The sequence below is a fragment of the Aotus nancymaae genome, unplaced genomic scaffold, assembly GCF_030222135.1.
Source record: "Aotus nancymaae isolate 86718 unplaced genomic scaffold, 86718_ANA_hifiasm-v0.15.2.pri h1tg000041l, whole genome shotgun sequence".
NCBI lineage: Eukaryota > Metazoa > Chordata > Mammalia > Primates > Aotidae > Aotus > Aotus nancymaae.
In genome coordinates this window covers 10,581,336-10,605,195 of record NW_026988455.1, presented here as the reverse complement: position 1 = coordinate 10,605,195, position 23,860 = coordinate 10,581,336, and the positions used below count along the sequence as shown (strand labels likewise).

The 23,860-nt window shown below is 44.3% G+C and overlaps 2 protein-coding genes across 8 annotated transcripts in view; one reads left to right on the top strand and one right to left on the bottom strand.

The window, feature by feature from the left end:
* The first annotated feature begins 909 nt into the window (after window positions 1-909).
* On the top strand, window positions 910-21,600 carry LCTL (lactase like). 5 transcript variants are annotated; one of them, XM_012454522.2, is made up of 14 exons: window positions 910-987; window positions 1,418-1,557; window positions 1,929-2,092; window positions 2,713-2,800; window positions 3,384-3,493; window positions 6,990-7,118; window positions 7,204-7,299; window positions 9,937-9,991; window positions 10,090-10,251; window positions 15,472-15,746; window positions 16,512-16,638; window positions 16,823-17,022; window positions 18,763-18,826; window positions 20,236-20,420. In XM_012454522.2, the coding sequence occupies exons 2-14, from the start codon at window positions 1,440-1,442 to the stop codon at window positions 20,349-20,351; spliced, it is 1,704 nt and encodes a 567-aa protein (XP_012309945.2). In that variant the 5' UTR covers window positions 910-987; window positions 1,418-1,439; the 3' UTR covers window positions 20,352-20,420. The 5 variants fall into 5 exon arrangements, with proteins under 5 accessions (XP_012309945.2, XP_012309944.2, XP_012309948.2 ...); XM_012454521.2 differs by having other exon boundaries at window positions 913-987; window positions 1,376-1,557; XM_012454525.2 differs by lacking the exon at window positions 1,418-1,557 and having other exon boundaries at window positions 914-987.
* The window catches only part of ZWILCH (zwilch kinetochore protein), a 45,636-nt gene continuing 41,161 nt past the window's right edge, over window positions 19,386-23,860 (bottom strand). For 2 of the 3 annotated variants that reach the window (XM_064361462.1, XM_064361463.1), the window contains exons 18-20: window positions 23,391-23,489; window positions 21,835-21,949; window positions 19,386-20,492 (exon numbers count right to left, since the gene is read on the bottom strand). In XM_064361462.1, coding sequence (XP_064217532.1) covers window positions 21,861-21,949; window positions 23,391-23,489 — 188 coding nt within the window. In that variant the 3' untranslated portion in view covers window positions 19,386-20,492; window positions 21,835-21,860. The remainder of the gene's footprint in view (window positions 20,493-21,834; window positions 21,950-23,390; window positions 23,490-23,860) is intronic. The other variant, XM_012454519.2, reaches the window with a different exon arrangement.

Here is a 23,860-nt window from a genome sequence, read left to right as displayed (position 1 = left end):
TCGCTTGAACCCAGGAGGCAGAGGTTCCAGTGAGCCAAGATCAAGCCATTGCACTCCAGCCTGGGCAACAAGATGGAAACTCCGTTTCAAAAACAAAAAAGAAAAAAGAAAAAGAAATGAGATCCCGTTTAAAAAAAAAAAGGAAAAAACACAGAAAACCCAGAGAACCTAGCCTGGCCTGAGGGGGTGTAAATCCAGAAAGGCTTCCTGGAGGAGGTGCTACCCACTGAAGACCCAAAGGAAGAGTAACAAAGAGATTAACCAACAACAAAGCAGTAAGGCCCAGTTCAGAGTTGGGGTGAGGGCCGAAGGCAGGGAGGCTGGAAATTGAGAGTCGTTTCTGATAGGGAGGACCTTGCCAGGAAGGGAGCCACAGCGTATGGGAACAGGAGGTGCTGAGACTACAGGGCGGGCTGTTCTAGGAGGTGGTGCTGGTTGAATGAATGAGTGAGGAGAGGAATGAATGAGGGATCCAAAGAGAGGAGGCCAAGGTGGAAAAGCAACTCTATCTTCTGCAGTGGTGTTTTGGTTTTGTTTTGGCAGTTGGGACAAGTAGAGACACATGGCAACACATGCTCGTCCTGCACCACCCCCGGCTTGGGACTCGAAGGACTGGGGTGTGCTGAAGGTGGCACATCAGGCCCAGAAGGGGCCAGGAGGACTGGGTCTCCTCCCCTCCTCGGCTGCCCCTCTGCCCCGGGGTGGGGGCTGATTGATGGCTCCCCCGCCCCGCTCCCCCCGGCCCAGTGCCAAGCTTCCCAGCTGCTGACTCAGGCCATGCCGGCCAGCTCAGCATTCCTGCCCGGCCCCCCACTGAATGGGGCTATTGAAAGTCTCTGTAGCCACAAACCACACCCCCAACCAGAGCCTTCGGCTGTGCTGTGGCTCTGCTCTCAGGGGACAGCGTAGGACTGGGGTCAGTTCGAGAGGGCTCAGGCTGCCAGCGACTGACGGTCTGGGGGTGTCTGGGACCAAGGACAATCCTGGGTAAGGTGGCTGGGCTGGAAGAGGGGATCCCAATGGAAGGGGTCTCCCTGGCTCGCAGGACAGAGGCCCTGGGATGGGTGACCCTGGCTTGGGCGAGGGGTCTGTGTGTCTCTGGGAGAGCCAAAGGGTCCTGTGGGTTTTCCCACCTGCCCCCTCAGACTGGAGCTTCCCTGAAGTAGGGGTGGTTTCCCCCTTAGATAGAGGCCACTCGGGTATGGGCTGGGTCTCCCCCGTCAGACAGGAGCCAAGGTAGGGAGAAGGGGTGGTTTGGAGTTTGGAGTCAGACTCGGCTCCCCAGGCATGGGAACAGTGTCAGCGTCCAGCCTCGGCCTCAGCTGCTGGGTCCAGATCAGGCGCCCTCCTTTCCCATCTGGGCCTTTGCCCCAAGCCAGGATCTGGCCACCAGCCTGGCTGAGGGGCCCTTTTTCAGGTATGGGGGAGGGCCGGGTGCCATGAAGCCAGTGCGGGTCGCCACCCTTCTGTGGATGCTACTGCTGGTGCTCAGGCTGGGGGCCGCCCGGATGGGGTCCCCAGAAGAGGACTCCTTCTACTATGGAACCTTCCCTTTTGGTACGGCCACACCTCTGTGCGTCTGTCTGCCTGTCTGTCATCTGCCTGCCCGCCTTGGCTGGCAGTTTGGTGTTCTTGCTCTCTGACAGGACGGAAGTGGTTTCCCTCTGCGTGGTTGTTCTAAAATTCCCAATAGCTTTTTTTTTTTAAGTTACTAAAAACTACACAGATAATACATGCTAATCAGAGCTAAAATTGTGCAAAAACTGTTTTTAATATATCTTCTCCTACCCTACCTTGTGTGCTCCCACTCCTAGGAAGACCAGGCCCCAGTGGGACAGGGGCAGCGTGGTAGGGAGGGGCAGCCCGGAGTCCCGGCTCTGGGTGACACATGGGAGCACCTGGGGCCCAGCACGGGTCTCTCCCTTCAGGCTTCTCCTGGGGCGTGGGCAGCTCTGCCTATCAGACGGAGGGCGCTTGGGACCAGGATGGGAAAGGGCCCAGCATCTGGGACGCCTTCACGCACAGTGGGAAGGGGAAGGTGCTCGGGAATGAGACGGCAGATGTAGCCTGTGATGGCTACCACAAGGTCCAGGTGAGTGTGGGGGTGTGTGTGTGTGGGTGTGCGCGTGTGCGCACGCGCTCAAGCACATGCCTAGCTGGGAGGCAAGGGGTGATGTATTGGGGGAGCCCTGGTGACAGTGTCATCCCCATGCTCTGCCAAACACCCTCTACCCCCGTGCAGCCAGAAGGGGCAGGGCCAGGATGTGGGTGTGCATGGAGGAGGAGAGGAAAGCAGGGTGTCACCTGAGCCAGTGCCTCAGGCCAAGTGAGGGAGAGCTGAAAGTCTGATGCCACCGCTTCAGGGCCTACAGCCACAGTGGCCTGCACCCCTGGTCGCTGCTTGTGAGCTGTGTCAGCACCCGCTTTCCTCTCTGGATGGCTTCTTGAGGAAGTCATCACCCAGGTTTACAAGGGCAGCCTGAAGGACTTCTCCAAGTGCCTCCCTGTCCTGCGTTTTCTTTGACTCTTGGCGTATCCCCTGCATGACGTGGGGCAGGTGGCATCGCCTCTGTTGTACAGATGAGGAAGCAGGTTCTTCCTCACCCATGAACAGATAGAGACAAGAGTGAGCCTCGGCCCTGGAGCCCGATGACCCCTACCTCCCACAGCCAGGGCCCCAGGTGACCTACCTCTCCACCCCTGTCTGCACAGGAGGACATCATTCTGCTGAGGGAACTGCATGTCAACCACTACCGATTCTCCCTGTCTTGGCCCCGGCTCCTGCCCACAGGCGTCCGAGGTGAGCTAGGGCAGCCCCTCCCGAGCCCAAGTGCAGCCCCCTCCGGCTATATTGGCTCTGCAGGGGCACCACAGAGTCCTGGGGAGGGAGACCAGCCCATGAACATGGTTGCTGATGATAGCAGCTCTCACAGGTTCTTCAGGTAACTGGGCTCCCAGATTGCTGGCAGCCTGAGGGTGCCTCAGGCCTTCAAAAAGCAACAGGGAGACTGGATGCAGTGGCTCTCGCCTGTAATCCCAGCACTTTGGGAGGCTGAGGCAGGCATATCACGAGGTCAAGAGATCAAGACCACCCTGGTCAACATAGTGAAACCCTGTCTCTACTAAAATACAAAAATTAGCTGGGCGTGGTGGCACACGTCTGTAATCCTAGCTACTCAGGAGGTTGAGGCAGGAGAATTTCTTGAACCCAGGAGGCAGAGGTTGCAGTGAGCCGAGATCGCGCCACAGCACTCCAGTCTGGCGCCTGGTGACAGAACAAGACTGTCTCAAAAAAAAAAAAAAACAGGGCCGAGAAATGCTGCACTCCAGAAGTCCAAGGCCAAGGGCCTTTCTCGTAGTGTCTTATTTTATTCCACCTATAGCCGAGAAGGTGAACCAGAAGGGAATGAAATTCTACAGCAATCTTATTGATGCCCTTCTGAGCAGCAACATCACCCCCATCGTGACCTTGCACCACTGGGATCTGCCTCAGGTGAGGACCTGTGCAGGCTCTCAGGCCCAAGGAGTGCTCAGCTCAGCAGGAGAGAGCCTGGTTTGAGGACTTGGGTTGCCAAGGTGGGCAGAGACTAGATTTTGAATTCTGGCTCAGGACCATAAGATGTGAGTGAGTGAAAAAGAAATCTTGGCAGGGTACGGTGGCTCACACCTGTAATCCCAGCACTTTGGTAGGCTGAGGAGGGCGGATCACGAAGTCAGGAGTTCAAGACCAGCCTGACCAACATGGTGAAACCCCGTCTTTACTAAAAATACAAAAATTAGCTGGGTGTGGTGGTATGTACCTATAATCCCAGCTACTCAGGAGGCTGAGGTAGAAGAATCGCTTGAACCCGGGAGGCAGAGGTTTCAGTGAGCTGAGATTGCACCACTGCACTCTATTTGGTACAACAGAGTGAAACTGTCTCAAAAAAAAAAAAAAGAAAAAAAGAAAAATCTCTCTGACTCACTATCTTAGTCCACTTTTGCTGTTATACCAGAATATCTGAAACTGGTAATTTGTAAAGAATGAGAATGTATCTTCTCGCAGTTCTAGAGGCTGGGAAGTCCAAGGTGCTGGCAGGTGCAGATTCTGGTGAGGGCCCAGTCTCTGCTTGCAAGATGATGCCTTGAAGGCTGTGTCCCTCTTTTAATAAGGGCACCTAATCCCATTCATGAAAAAAGACCCCTCATGACTCAATCACCCGCCAAACGCTACACCTCCCAATACTACTACTCAAGGGATAACGTTTCAACATGAATTCGACAAACATTAAACCAAAGCACTCACGTATGACAGGAGGTCACTGCTTTAACTGATGTTTGTAGTAACTGAAAAGAGTGAATCCTTTAGTTTTCTAAAGAACTTGACATAAAAACAAATTTTAAAAACTATAAAGATGCGTCTTTTAGGCTGGGTGCGGTGGCTCACGCCTGTAATCCCTATAATCCCAGCACTTTGGGAGGCCAAGGCAGGCAGATCCCCTGAGGTCAGGAGTTCGAGACCAGCCTGATTAACATGGATAAACCCCATCTCTACTAAAAATACAAAATTAGTTGGGTGTGGTGGTGCATGCCTGTAATCCCAGCTACTCTGGAGGCTGAAGCAGAAGAATCACTTGAACCCAGGAGGTGGAGGTTGCAGTGAGCCAAGATCACGCCATTGCACTCCAGCCTGGGCAACAAGAGTGAAACTCCATCTCAAAAAAAAAAGATATGTCTTTAAATTAAGATCTGGCAGCCAGGTGCGGTGGCTCACACCTGTAATCCCAACACTGAGAGGCTGAGGTCGGTGGATCACGAGGTCAGGAGTTCCAGACCAACCTGGCCAACATGGTGAAACCCTGTCTCTACTAAAAATACAAAAATTACATGGGCATGGTGGTGGGTGCTTATAATCCCAGCTACTAGAGAGGCTGAGGCAGGAGAATTACTTGAACCTGGGAGACAGAGGTTGCAGTGAGCCGATATGGTACCATTGCACTCCAGCCTGGGCAATGAGAGTGAAACTCTGTCTCAAACAAAAAAAAAATCTGTCGACATAGCACGATGAAAAAGTTTAGCCTTTTATCTCTGCTATGTTTGAGTCAGTACCACAGGCACTTATAAGACCCCTGCCCCAGCAATGTCCATGAAATTGCAACATGCTTTAGAATGTCACTATGTTACTATTCAAAATATATTTTCTTTTTTTTTATTTTTTATTTTTTGAGACTGAGGCTCACTCTGTCACCCAGGCTGGAGCAGTGGCATGATCTCAGCTCACTGCAACCTCCACCTCCTGGGTTCAAGCAATTCTCTGCTAATTTAAAAATTAGCCTGCCATGGCTAATTTTTTGTATTTTTAGTAGAGACAGGAGTTCACCATCTTGGCTAGGCTGGTCTTGAATTCCTGACCTCATGATCCACCTGCCTTGGCCTTTCAAAGAGCTGGGATTACAGGGGTGAGCCACCGTGCCCAGCCTTCTTCTTTTTTTTTTTTAAGACAGAGTCTTGTTTTATCGTCCAGGCTGGAGTGTAGTGGCGTGATCTCAGCTCACTGCAACCTCCGCCTCCTGGGTTCGAGTGATTCTCCTGTCTCAGACTCCTCAGTAGCTGGGATTACAGGCATGAGCCACCACACCTCGCTAAATTATGTATTTTTAGTAGAGATGGAGTTTCACCAAGTTGGCCAGGCTAGTCTCGAACTCCTGACCTCTCAGGTGATCTGCGTGCCTTGGCCTCCCAAAGTGCTGGGATTACAGGCATGAGCCACTGTGCCCGGCCTCAAGCAATATTTCATTCATTCAATAGGCCTCACTACGTCTTAGGGTTATAGACGGGGAGCAGGCAGTGCTGGGTGCAAGGCCATGGGAGGGCAGAGAGTGGAGACAAGGCTTCTGGGGGGGTATTGGGGAGAAGACGGTCCCATCGGTGCCCTGGAAAGTTTGGGCAGGAGGTGGGAGGAAAGGGTGTTCTGATTGGAGAGTGCATGGCAAAGAGGGGGCAGCTGGGCAGGCAATTTGGTTCAGTTAGAATTGGGGGAGCAGGCAGGAGAAGGAAAGGTTAGAGGCTGGAGGAGTGGCTCGGGGAAGACCTCAGAGGCCTCAATGCTGAGCCGAGATGACTGAGCACTGGGTTTATTCCATGGGAATGGGAGCTACCCGAGTCCTCTCACTGGAGAGGGCAGAGCAGGCTTTAGGGAGATGAACCTTCCAGCTTCTTCCCTGGCTGCTTTCACCAACCTGCCCCGTTAACATCCCCTCAAACCCACCAAGGAGAGCTGAATAGGTAGTCTTGATAGAGTGACAAGTCTTGGGAGAATTCTGCCATTATGAGCAGATGCCTTTGTTGGGAAAGCCCTCTGCCGAAGAAGGCAGACGTGCCCCAAGGCTTCTCGGAGCTTTCTGATGTCAGCGTGGCCCTCAGAATCCTCATGAGAGTGTTCCTCCCAGCATCAGATCTCATTTCTACAGAATTGAAATCCAAGATGCTTCTGCGTGATGAGGCCCCTTTCCCCTAGCACCATTTTCTTTCTTTCTCCTTTTTCTTTTTTCTTTTTTTTTTTTTGTGATGGAGTCTCGCTCTGTCGCCCAGCCTGGAGTACAGTGGTGTGATGTCAGCTCACTGCAACCTCCACCTCCCAGGTTCCAGTGATTCTTCTCCTTCAGCCTCCCAAGTAGCTGGGACTATAGGCACACGCCATCATGCCTGGCTAATTTTTTGTATCTTTAGTAGAGTCGGGTTTCATCATATTGGCCAGGCTGGTCTTGAACTCCTGACCTCGTGTTCCACCCGCCTCCGCCTCCCAAAGTGCTGGGATTACAGACTTGAACCACTGGGCCTGACCACATTTTCTTAAATATTCAATACATCCAGTTCTTTCTAAGCGTGAGAGTCCCAGTCTCCCTGTGCAGCCTCTCCCCGGTTCGTCCAAGGACCGTCACACAGCTTATCTCCACATTTAAAATGCTTTGAGGTTCATTCATGGGGAACCTGCTTCTCTGTGTTCACAGCTGCTCCAGGTCAAATATGGCGGGTGGCAGAATGTGAGCATGGCCAACTACTTCAGAGACTATGCCAACCTGTGCTTTGAGGCCTTTGGAGACCGCGTGAAGCACTGGATCACATTCAGTGATCCTCGGGTAAGCGAGTTCCCTCCAGGTGGGAGAATGTGGCACTCCCTGCCACTTCTTACAGATGCTGTGGTCCTGCTTGCTCTCCCTATAGGCAATGGCAGAAAAAGGCTACGAGACAGGCCACCACGCGCCGGGCCTGAAGCTTCCTGGCACCGGCCTGTATAAGGCAGCACACCACATCATTAAGGTGAGGCGGGTCCTTCTGGTGGGGGAACAGCATCAGGGTCAGCTCAGCCTACCCTGGGGGCTGTAGCTTGGTCTGCTTCGGAGTCAGCATACTCCACAGCACCTTCCTTTCTGTGACGATTTATGGAGGGCATGTCCTGTCATCCAGGGCGCTGCTGGACACTATGGCTGAGCCGTTACAGCAGCTGCCAAGAGCTTACAGCCTAGCCAAGGGGATGGAGCACATCCATGTGGAAATGTGTCAACTACAGGCCCAAGCTGTGACAGGAGGAAGAAGGGGTGTGACAGTGAGCCAGGGGCTAAAATCTTCAATGAATGAGCAGAAGTAACTGGGGTTGATCAAGGACAGCAGTAAGAGGAGTTAGAAGTGGTCATCAGAGCACGGACTTCAAAGAACCTGGGATTTTTGGAGGAGTTAGGAAAAATAGCTTGGAAGCAGCGGTAATGAGCAGGCAGACTCCACCTTACTGCCAGCTCAGAGGTATGTGGAGTGTGAGGGAAAAAAACGGCCTCTGCTCAAAGGCGCTGCAGTGGAGGTGGTCTAAGGGCCGACAGGCATTAGTCACAGCAGGAGAGTAAAGGGGACATTAGGAGAAGACGCTACAGCGGGGAAGGGCTACTGGAAAGACTCGTCACTGGGGAGGGAATTGGGTCACGTTATGGGACACGTATCAGGATATGGATGATGGGAACTGGACAACAGGGATATGAGGCATGTGGGATTGGCCCCAAAGGACACTTAGCAGAAGGTGGAGAATCTGTCTAAGCTGGAAGGCAAGGAGCTACTGGGTGACATACCAGACCCCCAAATTCACATCAGGGAGAACATTTTCTCATTCTATCTACATTTGCCTTCTGATTTCTTAAACTGTGAATATTTAAAGGGCAGAACCTTGAGATATTTTTATTTTATTTTTTTGAGACTGAGTCTTGCTCTGTCACCCAGGTTGCTATGCAGTGGCATGATCTCAACTCACTGCAACCTCCGCCTCCCGGGTTCAAGTAATTCTCCTGCCTCAGTCTCCCAAGTGGATGGGACTACAGGTGTGTGCAACCACACCCAGCTAATTTTTGTATTTTGGGTAGGGACAGGGTTTCACCATGTTGGCCAGGCTGGTCTTGAACTCCTGACCTCAGGTGATCCACCCACCTCGGCTCCCAAAGTGCTGGGATTGTAGGCATCAGTCATCGTGCCCAGCCTCAAGATATTTTTAATATTAAACATGGAAGTCATCTATCGAAGGTAGTGAGCTGAAGAGATGTGATTATTTATTGATTGATTGATTGTCAGAGTCTAGCCCTGTTGCCCAGGCTGGACTGCAATGGCGCGATCTCGGCTCACCGCAACCTCCGCCTCCCAGGTTTAAGCAATTCTCCTGCCTCAGCCTCCTGAGTAGCTGGGATTACAGGCATAAGCTACCACACCCAGCTATTTTTTTTGTATTTTTGGTGGAGACGGGGTTTCACCATCTTGGCCAGGCTGGTCTCAAACTCCTGACCTTGCAGTCTGCCCTCCTCAGCCTCCCAAAGTGCTGGGATTACAGGTGTGAGCCACCACGCCCGACCTGAAGAGATGTGATTCTGATCCTGTTTTTGGCATGTTCCACTTCATCAGACAATACCATGACTCACTTGGTTATTGTTGGTTGGCAAAAGGAAGTATAAAGAAAGAAGTTTGATAAATAAAGGTTCTCTGTGAGTAACAAGCAACCCTAAATTCTATAGCCATCAGATATTCAGGTCTTCTAAATTGGTGCTTCTCAAACTTTAACAAGCACCAAAATCATTTAATAAACGATAACTAAGCTGGGTGTGGTGGCACATGCCTTTTGTCCCAGCTATTTGAGAGGCTGAGGCAGGAGGGAGGATCACTTGAGCCAGGAGTCTAAGTCCAGCATAGGCAACAAGCAAGACCCCATATCAAAAAAAAAAAAAAAAAAAAGCTTATTAAAGCACAGATTGCTGGCCGGGCATGGGGTTTATGCCCATAATCCCAGCACTTTGGGAAGTCAAGGAGGGCACATCGCTTGAGGTCAGGAGTTCGAGATCATCCTGGCCAACACGGTGAATCCCTGTCTCTACTGAAAATATAAAAATTAGCCAGGCGTGGTGGCACGCGCCTGTAGTCCCAGCTACTCGGGAGGCTGAGGCAAGAGAATCGCTTGAACCTGGGAGGCGGAGACCGAGACTGCACCACTGCACTCCAGCCTGGGCGACAGAGTATGACTGTCTCAAGGGAAACACACACACAGATTGCTGGGCCACACACACACACACACGCACACAAACACACACAGATTGCTGGGCCCCTAGGCCCCACTTTCTGATTCAGTAGGTCTGCTTAAGGGCCCATGGGGTGGCATTTCTATTAAGTTCCCGGTGGATCCTGATGCTAAATAAAAATACAAAGTTGTTTGAGCCAGACTTAGAGCAAGTTTCATCTACAGTATAAAGAAAATTAGTGCCTCCAGGAGTTAGAGGAAAGAAGACTGGATTGGGATAATCAAGGCTGGATTGATGAAAATGATAGGTCTTCAGTTGAGTCTCTGGAGTTAAGAAGGAAAGAAAGGCTAACCAGATTGAAAGGGAGGAAATGGATGAGCCAGGTGCCTATGATGAATTTCTGCTCCCCTTTCAGGCCCACGCCCAAGCCTGGCATTCTTATAACACCACGTGGCGCAGCAAGCAGCAAGGTGAGCTGTGGCCCCACACATGTACCCAGGACAGCCAAGTGCCCAGAGCAGCAATGGCATGTCCACCTCCCACTCCCTTTTCTTTCTTTTCTTTAAAGGTCTGGTGGGAATTTCATTGAACTGTGACTGGGGGGAACCTCTGGACATTAGTAACCCCAAGGACATAGAGGCTGCCGAGAGATATCTACAGTTCTGTTTGGGCTGGTTTGCCAATCCCATTTATGCTGGTGACTACCCCCAAGTCATGAAGGACTATATTGGTGAGCCCAGTCTCATTTTAAACTGCAGATACCACGGCAAGTTATTGAGCCCACGGGAAATGAGCAAAAGGCTCATTGGGCCTGGGTGAGGTACTCAAGGATAATCCAGACTCCAAAGAATTGAGAACCAGATATTTGAATTGGCAGGGAGGAACCTAGACCTCTGAGTTTCCCTAGACCAGCCGGCTGCAGTGGCTCATGCCTGTAATCCCAGCACTTTGGGAGGCCGAGGTGGGTGGATCACAAGGTCAGGGGTTTGAGACCAGCCTGACCAACATGGTGAAAGCTCATCTCTACTAAATAATACAAAAATTAGCCAGGCGTGGTGGCAGGCACCTGTAATCACAGCTACTCAGGAGGCTGAGGCAGGAGAATCACTTGAACCCGGGAGGCAGAGGTTGCAGTGAGCCAAGATCGCACCACTGCACTTGAGCCTGGGCGACAGAGCAAGACTCCATCTCAAAAAAAAAAAAAAAAAATCCATTTTCTATATATATCACATTTTGCTTATTCATTCATCCATCAACAGACAATGTTGTTTCCATGTTTTAGCTATTATGAATAATGCTAAAAACACAAGTGTACAAATATTTCAAGATCCACCTTTCAGTTATTTGGGCTATATACCCAGAAGTGTAATTGCTGGATCATACAAAAAATTCCATCTGTAATTTTTTTAAGGAAGCATCATACTGTTTTCAACAGTGGCTATACCGTTTTATATTCCCAGCAATAATACACAAAGGTTCCAATTACTCTACATCCTTGCCAACACTTGTTATTTTGTTTAATAATGGCCATCCCAATGGGCGTGAGGGTCTCACTGCAGTTTTGATTTGTATTTCCCTAATAATTTGTAAGAACATCTTTTCATGTGCTTATTGGCCATTTGTAGATCTTCTTTGGAAAAAATGCCAATTCACGTTCTTTGCCCATTTTTGAATTGGGTTGTTATGTTGAGTTTTGGGAATTCTCTACATATTCTAGAGTCTAATCTTTTATCAGATATATGGTATTCAAATATTTCCTCCCTTTCTATGTGGGTTGGTTTTTTATTCTGTTGTTAGTGTCTTGATTCTCAAATTGTAAAGTTCCATGAAGTCCAATTTGTCTATTTATGTTTGTTCTTTGCCCATTTTTGTTGCCTGTGCCTTTAGCATCAGAGTCAAGATATAACTGCCCTTAATACAATGATCAGAAGTATTAAGAAAAAAAAGATAGAACTGCCTAATTAAATGTCATGGTGCTAAATATTTTTATTCTTTTTGATGCTAAGTGGTATTTTCTTAATTTCATTTTCAGATTGTTCATTGTTGATGTATAGAAATGTAAGTGGTTTTTGTGTTACCTCTGTGTGGAGCTAACTTGCCAAATTCATTTATTAGCTCTAACGAATTTTTTATGGTATCTTTAAGATTTTCTGTGTATAAGATCGTATCTGTGAACAGAGTTAATTTTTACTTCTTTTCCAATTTAGATGCCTTTTAGTTCTTTTTCTTGTATAATTACTCTGGCTAGAACTCTCATTACTATGTTGAATAGAACTGGTGAAAGCAGGTATCCTTTTCTTCTTTTAAGGTTTTTTTTTTTTTTTGAGATAGAGTCTCTCACTGTTGCTGAGGCTGGAGCGCAGTGGTGTAATCTTGGCTCACTGCAATCTCTGCCTCCTGCCTCGGGCCTCGGCCACCCGAGTAGCTGAGATTACAGGCTCAGACCACCATGCCTGGCTAATTGTTTGTATTTTCAGTAGAAACGGGGTTTGGCTATGTTGGCCAGGCTGGTCTCGAACTCCTGGTTTCAAGCAATCTGCCCACCTCAGCCTCCCAAATTATAGGAATTACAGGCGTGAACCACTGTGCCCAGCCATTCCTCTTAACTATTTTAAAGAACAAGAAAAATCTTCCCAGGAAACAGCTTCTGTCCCTTTGTGCCTCAAGGGACAGAACTGTCACATGCTTAGGTCAGGTGATGCCCTAGACCGTCATGACCAGGGACCCAGAGGCTGGGGAGGAAGGGGCACAAAAGAAGACAGGCATGGGACTACTGGGTAGGCAACCGGCAGTGTCTGAGCATAGAAATTTAAACATATTATCTCTGATTTAAAGGTCTTAGCCAGCACTCACCCTAAAAAAAAAAGGAGAGACACAAAAATAACACTGTAATTGAGTTATGGTTTCATACAACAAAGCTGTTTAGGTGTTTGAAAAATGCAATGCCTCTTTATAAAACACATTTATCAAACAGACTTATCTGGAACAGGAGGTAGCAAGTTCTAATTCCAACTCTGCCACTAACTAACTAGTAAGTGACTAGACAAGGTGCTTCACCTGTTTGGCTCTTAATCTTATCTGAAAATGAAGGCATTAGACAAAATCTTTTTTTTTTTTTTTTTTTTGGAGACAGAGTCTCACTCTGTCACCCACACTGGAGTGCAATGGCGCAATCTCGGCTCACTGCAACCTCCGCCTCCCAGGTTCAAGTGATTCTCCTGCCTCAGCCTCCTGAGTAGCTGGGACTATAGGCACCCGCCACCACACCAGGCTAATTTTTTATTTTTGGTAGAGACGGGGTTTCACTATGTTGGCCAGGTTGGTCTCAAACTCCTGTCTCAGGTGATCTGCCCGCCTCCGCCTCCCAAAGTGCTGGATTACAGGTGTGAGCCATCGCGCCCGGCTGACAAAATCGTTAAAAATCTTTTGGTGACAGCCAGTTCCGTGACACATCTATACACATACAGTCAAAATCTTGACAATGATTTCCTCAAGATGCACAAGGAAAAAGCCTTCATGAAGGGACTGACAGGGCCCATGTCCCTGTAGACACAACTTATTCACACGGTGCATTCTCTTGGGACCCTCAGAGGCCATTGCAGGTGCCACAAGAAGATTGCATTAAAAAGTCAAATCGACTGTTTGTCAGAGAGCATTTAATGCCAATAATCCTAGCCCCTACCAACTCCAATTTTGTGATGATGCATGTGGGAAATAGGCTGAACTTTTTTTCTTTTGCACAATGTGGAAAGAAGGATCTTCTAAGCAGTTAAAAGTTTTACTTAGTACTGAAAGCATTCTGCCTGAAGTCTTGTTCACAAATTACTTCCAGGCCTCTTAGAAGTACTCTTTTAGATCGAGACCATCCTGCCCAACGTGGTGAAACCCTATCTCTACTAATAATACAGAAATTAGCTGGGCATGGTGGCGCGTGCCTGTAGTCCCAGCTACTCATGAGGCTGAGGCAGGAGAATCGCTTGAACCCGGGAGGTGGAGGTTGCAGTGAGCTGAGATTGCACCACTGCACTCCAGCCTGGCGACAGAGCAAGACTCTGTCTCAAAAAGAAAAAAAAAAAAGGTACTTTTACTCACAGTAAATATATAAACAAAAGTATTTCCAGATCAGTGCTGTTTAATAGAACTTTCCATAATGACGGAAATGTTCTATATATGTGCTATCCAATTATCCAGTACAACAGCTTCCAGCCACCAGTGTGTATTAAAATTTTTAAAAATTAAAAAAAATGCAGTCCTTTGGTCACTATATTTTAATAGCCACATGTAGCAAGTGGCTCCTGTATTAGTACAAGGACTATGACAATAGCTGGTGGTTTTTCTTAAGTTACTAAATGTAACTGAAATAACATACCAATCTTTTATTTGCTTTATGCTAATATCTTGAAAGTATTTAATAACACAAACTTTGTAATCATTTTATATAAACTATTTTCCTCTTTGGAGCTATTTTTTTTTTTTTTTTTTTTTTTTTTTGAGAAGGAGTTTCACTCTTGTTACCCAGGCTGGAGTGCAATGGCGCGATCTCGGCTCACCGCAACCTCCGCCTCCTGGGTTCAAGCAATTCTCCTGCCTCAGCCTCCCGAGTAGCTGGGACTACAGGCGTGCGCCACCATGCCCAGCTAATTTTTTTTGTATTTTTAGTAGAGACGGGGTTTCACCTTGTTGACCAGGATGGTCTCGATCTCTTGACCTCGTGATCCACCCGCCTCGGCCTCCCAAAGTGCTGGGATTACAGGCATGAGCCACTGCGCCCAGCTGGAACTATTCTTATGGTTATATTTTAGATCAATTCATGGGAAATGTTGTTTTTCTTGATTTATATATTAAAAACCATTTGTACATAGTTCACACATGGACATGTTTCAAATTTTTTAAAAAAGTATGAAGTAAACAGTCAGGTCTCTCTCCCTCCCTCCTCAGAAGCAAGTATATGACCAGAGATGGATTGTGCGTGAGGTCAGTGTATATACTTGTGATTACATGCAACATTCTGAAGCTTGTTTTCACTGAAACATACATCCCGGCAAGCTTTCCACATCGCTATAGAAAGTGCCACCTCATTTGTTCTAATGGCTGCACAGTGTTTAACTGATGGATATTTTATCATCTATGTAACCAGTCCCTACTGACAGACATTGAGGTTGTTTCTAAGCTTTTGCTACTCAGTCTATATTGAAGATCCTTGTACACACATCCCTTTACATGTGTGAGTAAAGTGTAAAGAGATTTGGAATTGGTCAGTGAAAGAACATATGCTTTTATAACTTTCAAAGATAGGACATACCATCACTGGCCTTCCAGTTCCCTTCCCAGAGGCAGCTAAAATTACCCATTTTTATTTTTTAATTTTTTGAGATGGAGTTTCACTCTTATTGCCCAGGCTAGAGTGCAATGGAGCGATCTTGGCTCACTGCAACCTCCGCCTACTGGGTTCAAGCGATTTTCCTGCCTTAGCATCCTAAGTAGCTGGGATTACAGGTGCATGCTACCACGCCCAGCTAATTTTTATATTTTTAGTAGAGACGGGTTTCACCATGTTGGTCAGCTGGTCTCAAACTCCTGACCTCATGATCCACCTGCCTCAGCCTCCCAAAGTGCTGGGATTACAAGCAAGTGCCACGGCACCTGGCCAAATTACCCATTTTTAATGTAAGGAACAATACAGGGGCCCAAGACCTCTTTTTTTCCTGTTGGCTACACACCACTTACTGAGTAATCTGTGAAAATACTACTTTTAAGTGATATAAACTCATAAATTTTTTGGACAGTATTGAAATTTCAAAAATTCCATGTTGAATGGCTAAAGTCATACTTCCCATGCAGATGAATCCTAAAGCCCAGCTTTTATGTCAACATGCCACTGTCATTATACATAACACAGTGATAGGGAGAAAATCAGGCATTGTTAAATTCTACTTTTCTCTCTCTAAAGGAAGAAAGAGTGCAGAGCAAGGCCTGGAGATGTCGAGGTTACCAGTGTTCTCACTCCAGGAGAAGAGCTACATCAAAGGCACATCTGACTTCTTAGGATTAGGTCATTTTACTACTCGGTACATCACGGAAAGGAACTACCCCTCTCGCCAGGGGCCCAGCTACCAGAATGATCGTGACTTGATAGAACTGGTTGACCCAAACTGGCCAGATCTGGGGTCTAAATGGCTATATTCTGTGCCATGGGGATTTAGGAGGCTCCTCAACTTTGCTCAGGTGATTATCGCATTAACCTATTCAAAGGACATTTAGATTGAATTCATGTTCTCAAAGCTTTAGCTCAGGTCCATACATTAGAAAGTTAATAAAATAAACCTAGTTACTCATATTTCGGAGGCTACTAAGTATAGGCCTTACAGACTTGTGCCTACCATGCATAACCATTTGTTTGTATGTACCTTTAGCTAAAATTCTTATCCCACATATTTTGCTGTCCTCCTCACCTAAACTGGAATATGTGGCAAAGAACAAGACCAAAGTACTTTTTTTTTTTTTTTTTGAGATGGAGTCTTGCTTGGTCGCCCAGGCTGGAGTGCAGTGGCACAATCTCAACTCTGCAACCTCTGCCTCCCAGGTTCAAGCGATTCTCATGGCTCAGCCTCCCAAGTAGCTGGGATTGCAGGTGCCTGCCACCAAACCTGGCTAATTTTTGTATTTTTAGTAGAGACAGGGTTTTGCCATGTTGGTCTTGAACTACTGACCTCAGGTGATTGGCCCACCTCGGCTGGGGTTACAGGCATGAGCCACCGTATCCAGCAATGATGCTCATGTATTAAGAAATACATTCTTCATATGAACCTGTCTGCTGCCTACATTAATCTCTAAATAAACATGTTATCTGACATCTACTAAATGCGAAAATATACTTGATTAGAATTTGGCAGGCTTGAATATGTGTTCCTATCTGAGCCTCTGACACAGAAACCTACCTGTAGTATGGTTAGAATTTTTAAAATATTTGTTGCTATGACTCATTTTCAGACTCAATATGGCAATCCTCCCATATATGTGATGGAAAATGGAGCATCTCAGAAATTCCACTGTACTCAATTATGTGATGAGTGGAGAATTCAATACCTCAAAGGATACATAAATGAAATGCTAAAAGGTGAGACGCAAACCAAGTCTGTCTGCACGTTTTCCCACTTAACTGAGACAAAATGTGATTAACACACATGATCAACTGAAACTTGCTTATAAATTTCATAAATGAAAGCATTTTAACATTATCTTCAGTTTTATTTTTCTAAGTAAATGAAATATATTTAAAATGGAATAAAATGTCTTTGCAGCTATAAAAGATGGTGCTAATATAAAGGGGTATACTTCCTGGTCTCTGTTGGATAAGTTTGAATGGGAGAAAGGATACTCAGATAGATATGGATTCTACTATGTTGAATTTAACGACAGAAATAAGCCTCGCTATCCAAAGGCTTCAGTTCAATATTACAAGAAGATTATCATTGCCAGTGGGTTTCCCAATCCAAGAGAGGTAGGCCTAATTATCAATGTTATCTGTTCTGAACTTTAGAAGACCTAGGTAGCTGGAACACACAAAGAGCTTGGCAAGTACCTCTCCTCTTTCCTCCATGAAAGAGGAAAGAAAGGAGTATGCAGCATGGCCGTTTATTTCACCCCTGTGCTCATTTGCTTAGGATGGAGCAAGCATCCCATAAACTTCAGTATCAGGGCATGACCAGAGGTTATGCAGGAGTTCCGTTTGCTTTAAGCTATGATGGGGCAAAATCAAGAGACTTCTGGTTGAATGTTACTCTAAATCTGTGTCTTAATGCAAACAAATACCTATTCTTCAATGTATATGAAAACATTTAAGTAAATCAAACATATAATTATCAGCATTTTCATCTATTTTCCAGCCACGCAGCAGAGCCATACAAACACAGGCTTCGAAATAAGATTTAAAGTAATCTACCAAACATTTTTTCTTTTCTTTTCTTTTTTTTTTTTTTTTTTGGAGACAGAGTCTTGCTCTGTCTCCCAGGCTGGAGTGCAGTGGCACGATTTTGGCTCAGTGCAACCTCCACCTCCCAGGTTCAAGCAATTCTCCTGCCTCAGCCTCCTGAGTAGCTGGGATTACAGGTGCGCACCACCACACCTGGCTAATTTTTGTATTTTTAGTAGAGATGAGGGATTACAGGTGTGAGCCACCATGCCTGGCCCAAACATTTTCAATAACCTGAAAATTTTTCTAGCAGCTCTCTATTCTCTATGTTGAGGCACCAGTTGGTAGGGAATATAAACCCTAATTTAGAGTGTGTTGGCCAGGTACAGTGGCTCACGCCTGTAACCCCAGCACCTTGGGAGGCTGGGGTGAGAGGACTGCTTGAGGCCAAGTGTTCACGACCAGCCTAGGCAACACAGCGAGATATCGTTTCTTCAAAAAATTTAAAAATCAGCTGGATGTGGTGGTGCGCCTATAGTCCCAGCTACTTGGGAGACTGAGGCGCTGAGGATCACTTGAGCCCAAGAGTTTGAGGCTACAATGAGCTATGATTGCTCCACTGCACTCCAACCTGAGCAACAGAGCAAGACTCTGTTTCTAAAAATTAAAATAGGCCAGATGTGATGGCTCACGCCTGTAATCCCAGCACTTTGGGAGGCTGAGGTGGGTGGAGCATGAGGTCAAGAAATCAAGACCATCCTGGCCATGGTGAAACCTCATCTCTACTAAAAATACAAAAATTTAGCTAGGCATGGTGGCATGTGCCTATAGTCCCAGGTACTCAGGAGGCTGAAGCAGGAGAATTGTTTGATCTGGGAGGTGGTGGTTGCAGTGAGCCAAGATCACACCACACCTGGGCAACAGAGCAAGACTCTGTCTGGAAAAAAAAATTTTTTTAATAAAAAGAGTGTCTTAATAAAAATAATTTTAAAAAGTATATCTCATTTGTTTACCAAAAGTATTTTAAGGTGAACCCAGCAGGACTATTAAATGGAAGCAGTAACTAACAGCCATATAGCATTTGCTGCTTTTACATTACTAGAAAAGCACTAGCCTGTACACTCAAGAACAAAGACTGTTCTTTGACTCCCTGACTATGATGTACATGGATGTAAATATTAACTAATTTAAACTACAAGTAAAGATGATTTAAAAACAAACTACAGATAGACATAAAAATATTTTATCCCAAATTTATTTCAAAAATGATTTGAAACAGCAAAAAATTAGTCTTAAGACAACATTACTTATCAAGTGGGTTTTTATTAGGTGGAAAGTTGGCACCAGAAAGCTTTGGAAACTTGCTCTATCAACAATCAGATGCTTGCTGCAGGTGAGTCAGTACGTTTCATGTTTTCCTTTAATAATTAAATAATTATATATATCATTACCAAAATCTCGAAATGTGACTCTACCTGAAGTCAATCTTCCAAAACTGCTTATGATTAAAATCAGGTTTCTTTACTTTGAAGCAATGTCAAATTTCTATTTATAAGCATTTTAAACATAAATAATCTACCATGAAAGAGAAACATTTTATCCATTCAAGTTTTATCGTTGTGGAATCATACTATGAATTTATATACCTACTATTTTTGTTATAGTGTGTTTGGGCATGGAGAGGAAAAGCCAACCATTATACCAAATGGGATGAAGAAGAAAAGAACACTTGAGATCTTATGTTTGTTTATTTGGCAAGCAATTATTAAGCACTCACTACTTGCCAAGGAATGTTTTAAGTCATGAGATATAGCAATGAACAAAACGAGGTCCCTATCTTCAGAGGAAACATCATTTCCTATGCAATGGATCTAAAAAGATCAGAGATGCCAAATAACAAAGATGCAACTATGCATCAGGAAATGCCAACACATAGCATTTGTTTCTTTGAATTTTATCTTTATTTCTCCATAAGGACAATCAGAGAAATATACTTCCTTTTTTAACAAACTCATCTTTAATGCAAATCTCACCAAACTAGCTATTTTTACAGGCCACTACGGCAACATGCACCACCCCCCTCCAGCAAATTTAAATAATCAGGCAATATTAAGAATGTATATTCCATTAAACTAAACAATGTTGAAACATGGTACAGAATTCACTGATGAGCCTGTGAACTCCTTGTGAAGATGTCCAGAGCTTTATTTATCTCAGTAACCAGAGTACCTGGCACACAAACTAAAAGTGGCTATTAGATAAGTGGCCACTACTTTATCAATAATACACATGACATATGCTGTTCATTAACTCTTAGATTATTATTCAACTATACAAGAACTACCATAATTTCTGTTTTCAGGTTATAGGAATATACAAATTCCTATACTTCTTAGGATATATAATAACATCTTAGAAAGGTTGGAAATGTTTCCCAAGGACTCTGATTTCACAAATCCCCCCAAGTAAAAATTATAGGAACTGTGGAATATGGCTGCTACTATTCTGAGATTAGTAAGTATAAGCATTGAGAGACATTTAGACTTTATTATAGTCCCTGTGGAAGAAGGAAATTTAGGCATTCCTTATTCCATACTTTTTGAAATATTTACAAAGCTCTTAAAAAATTTTCAAGTAACATTTAATTCACTAAGTTCTATTTCATGGCAAATAAGAATCAGAAAATTTGAGGATGCTATTTTTTAAGTTTTTCCAATACAGTTAAAGCTTTTGGGATAAAGTTGTATTTACTAAAAAGATCCTGTTCTCATTTGTGGTCCTTGTTCTCTTTTGTCATTTCAGAGCCCTTGCTAAGTCACATGCAAATGGTTACGGAGATCGTGGTACCTACTGTCTGCTCCCTCTGCGTTCTCATCGCTGCTGTTCTACTAATGCTCCTCCTGAGGAGGCAGAACTGAGACAGGATTACCAATTTTGGAGCTTCATAAGAGAATCTTCAGGATCTTCGTCCCTTTTCTGCTTTCAGGGTTTACATATATTTCTGTTTTCAGGTTCTACAATAATTACCTTTTCTTCTCTTTCTCTTTTTTTGGCTTGTGCTGGGATTTAAGAATTAGAAAATAAAAATAAGCAGAAATTAAAAAAAAAAAAATCACTTGAAATCTCACCCCTCCTAAAGTTAATGTTAACATTTTGCTGTATAAAATGAATGTATATTATGAATTATTTACAAAAATGGGATCATAGTATACAAACTGTTGTGACTTGACAGTTTATCACTCTAAAATCTGTCCAAAAATATTACTTTAATATCCAAAGGATTGCCATCTCAGCACCATCCTATACCTGATAGATGAAATCAATCTGGTCAGGTGCAGTGGCTCATGCCTGTAATCTCAGCACTCTGGGAGGCTGAGATGGGTGAATCACTTGAGGCCGGAAGTTCGAGACCAACCTGGCCAACATGGTTAAACCCCGTCTCTACTAAAAATACAAAAACTAAGCATGGTGGTGGGTGCCTGTAATCCCAGCTACTCGGGAAGCTGAGGCAGGAGAATCACTTGGGAGGTGAAGATTGCAGTGAGCTGAGATCACGCCACTGCACTCCAGCCTGGGCAACAGAGAAGACTCCATCTCAAAAGAGAAAAGAAAAGAAATCTATAGATAACAATCCTTCCAGGTTGTAAATATTATTAGCCAACCACAGAAAAGCGTGAGGTGGGTATCAAGTAAATGAGCACATACACTCTTCTGACACAAAGAAATATATGTTTACTTATTTTCTAGGTAACTCAGTATCTTGTTTTTTATAATAAAGATTCATTTTACTCTAAAAAGGCTAAAATTAATTGATTTCCACTTATTTTGGGGATAAAACATGGCTTAAGAACAACCTTTGCAAATCAACAAGAAGTAAAAAAATGCATTTTACTTATTTGATTTTACTAAATATTGTTTCTGAAACTGAAAAAGAGTAAGACAGTAGAAAATGTCATTCCATTAATTCTTTTGGTTAATATGATCTCAAAACATTTTAAGAACAGTATTTACATCTGGGGCTAGTCCTACAATTGGGCTGGAATAAAACTCCTTATAACAAAACTCTGCTTTCAACTATAAATCAATATTCCTGTTCAGGGTGTTTCTCTTCCATGGTTTCAAAATCAAACTCACTTTCTACTACATATACAGATTTTTAATGCAAAGATATTACCACTCAATTTTTTTTTATCTCTGGTTTTAGGATTAAACTGACCTATTAAGTTGACTACAAAAGGTAGAAAAGAGCTGCACTGCTCAACAGCAACTGGTAAGTCTTTTATATGATTACTAATAATCCCTATTCCTAATATAGTGAGTCAACACTGATATTGTAGAAAGAACTAGATGTACTTAATTACAAAGTATTTAACAAAGAGACTAAAAGGTGAATATAAATACCTTACAGAAGACTTCATCAGCAAAATTCACTTGAAATGCACCTGGCTGCAGGTAACCAGGTTAGTAAAGGATATCCTTTCTTCCAGGCTACCATTTAGTGTTAATTCTGAAAAATCTGTAATAAAAGAGTGCAATCAGAATTGGTTAACATCCTGCTTGCTTTTCTACCATGTATAATGCTGAATTTACAACAACACAATAACTAAGAGGTAGTCTAAATTGTGATGTATCTTCTACTTTAAGAGAATTCATTGGAAAAAATCCAGTAAGGACACTTGCTTTAAATATTAAACTCCTGAAGCATTTAAAACATGATTAAGGAAGCAGATTCTTTTTAAATTACTTATTTTTAATTTGGAAATTCACTGCTTTACTTTTTGTGCCACAGCTCAACTGTCTTTTTCCCAATCCTAACATAAATTTCTGAGAAGAATTTATATGTAAGATCTGTAGTCTTAGGGCTAGACATATATCCATTTTTCTCCCAAAGACCATTTTATTTCAAAAAAAATGGTCCAATCAACATTTAGATGGGTTAACGTCCACTTCCTTGTGGGTCAACATTTTGGTTTCCATATTTTCATCATTATCAGCAATCATTTACTGAGCACCCACTGGGTGAGCAGCACTCCACTGGACACTTTTTCTCCTCCATTAACTCCATTATCCTCTCTTCCCATGGTGGCTAAAAGTACACTTTTCTCTCTTAAGTCTCCCTGCCTTTGATGTCAACTATTTTACACAAGAGCATCATGCCATTAAATATCTTGGAAAGCTATATTCAACTTAAGTGCTCAGTTTAAAGAAGTAAGAAGTCTAGCTCCTTAAAAGCATATGATCTTTGAAAGAAAATTAAACATTTTGGCCTTTAATATTTACAATTAAGACTTTGTTTGAATAGCCCATAATTTTTACAAGTGAGATTTCCCCCTTCAAGAATGTCTTGATTTGGGGCTAAAAGACCCTGAATAATTTCTAGACAAACACATCGTGAATATATGAGGGGTAAAAGAGGTTATAAAGTTCAAGCCAAAATGGAGGTTGAGTGCATTTCTGAGCACATAATATGTGATTTCATAAGAATTCCTTATTTTCATAAAAGGAGTCACTGGACCAATGCACTAGAAAATTGCTTTAACTCCAACATTCAAAGCAACTTTCACTCTTTTTTGATGCAGTCCATGTCAAAAAGACTTTAAAAGATACGTTCAGTATACTAGCTTATTCAGCATCATTAGGAAAAGGTATTTCATCTTATATGAATTTCCTCAAAACAAAACTTTAATCTTTATGAAATAAAATTTACTTTAAAAAATTTTTTTTGGAGATGGGGTTTTGCTGTTATTGCCCAGGCTGGAGTGCAATGGTGCCATCTCGTCTCACTGCAACCTCTGCCTCCCAGGTTCAAGCGATTCTCCTGCCTCAGCCTCCCAAGTAGCTAGGATTACAAGCATGCGCCACCACGCCCAGCTAATTTTTTGTTTTTATTACAGGCAGGGGTTTCACCATGTTGCCCAGGCTGGTCTCAAACTCCTGATCTCAGGTGATCCACCCACCTTGGCCTACCAAAGTGCTGGGATTACAGGTGTGAGCCACGTTTTCTTCTTTAAAAGACATGTTTCTTCTTAAAATTATTTCAAGAATGCATGTTTCTTCTTTAAAAAACAATAGACATAGAATGTTTAGGTTGGTGGTTCTCAGCCACAGTTGTACAACAGAATCACCTGAAGAACTTTACAAATTACTGATGTCCTGTCTGTACTCCCAGAGATTCTGATTTACTTGGTATGAGCAATAGAACTTTTCTTTTTCAAGACAGGGTCTCACTCTGTTACCCAGGCTGGAGTGCAGTGGCACAACCTCAGCTCACTGCAGCCTCAAACTCCTGGGCTCAACTAATCCTCCCACATCAGCCTCCCAAGTAGCTAGGACTATAGGCACATGTCACCACATGCAGCTAATTTTTGTATTTTTTGTACAGATGGTGTCCCACTGTGTTACCCAGGCTGGTCTTGAACTCTTAGGC

What these genes read in the sequence shown, in the direction of transcription:
- LCTL (XM_012454522.2), top strand. Translation starts at nt 1,440, where the DNA reads ATGAAGCCAGTGCGGGTCGCCACCCTTCTGTGGATGCTACTGCTGGTG. An exon ending in ATGGCTACCACAAGGTCCAG is followed by an intron (nt 2,093 to 2,712) that starts GTGAGTGTGGGG and finishes CTGTCTGCACAG; the next exon opens with GAGGACATCATTCTGCTGAG. An exon ending in CCTGCCCACAGGCGTCCGAG is followed by an intron (nt 2,801 to 3,383) that starts GTGAGCTAGGGC and finishes TTCCACCTATAG; the next exon opens with CCGAGAAGGTGAACCAGAAG.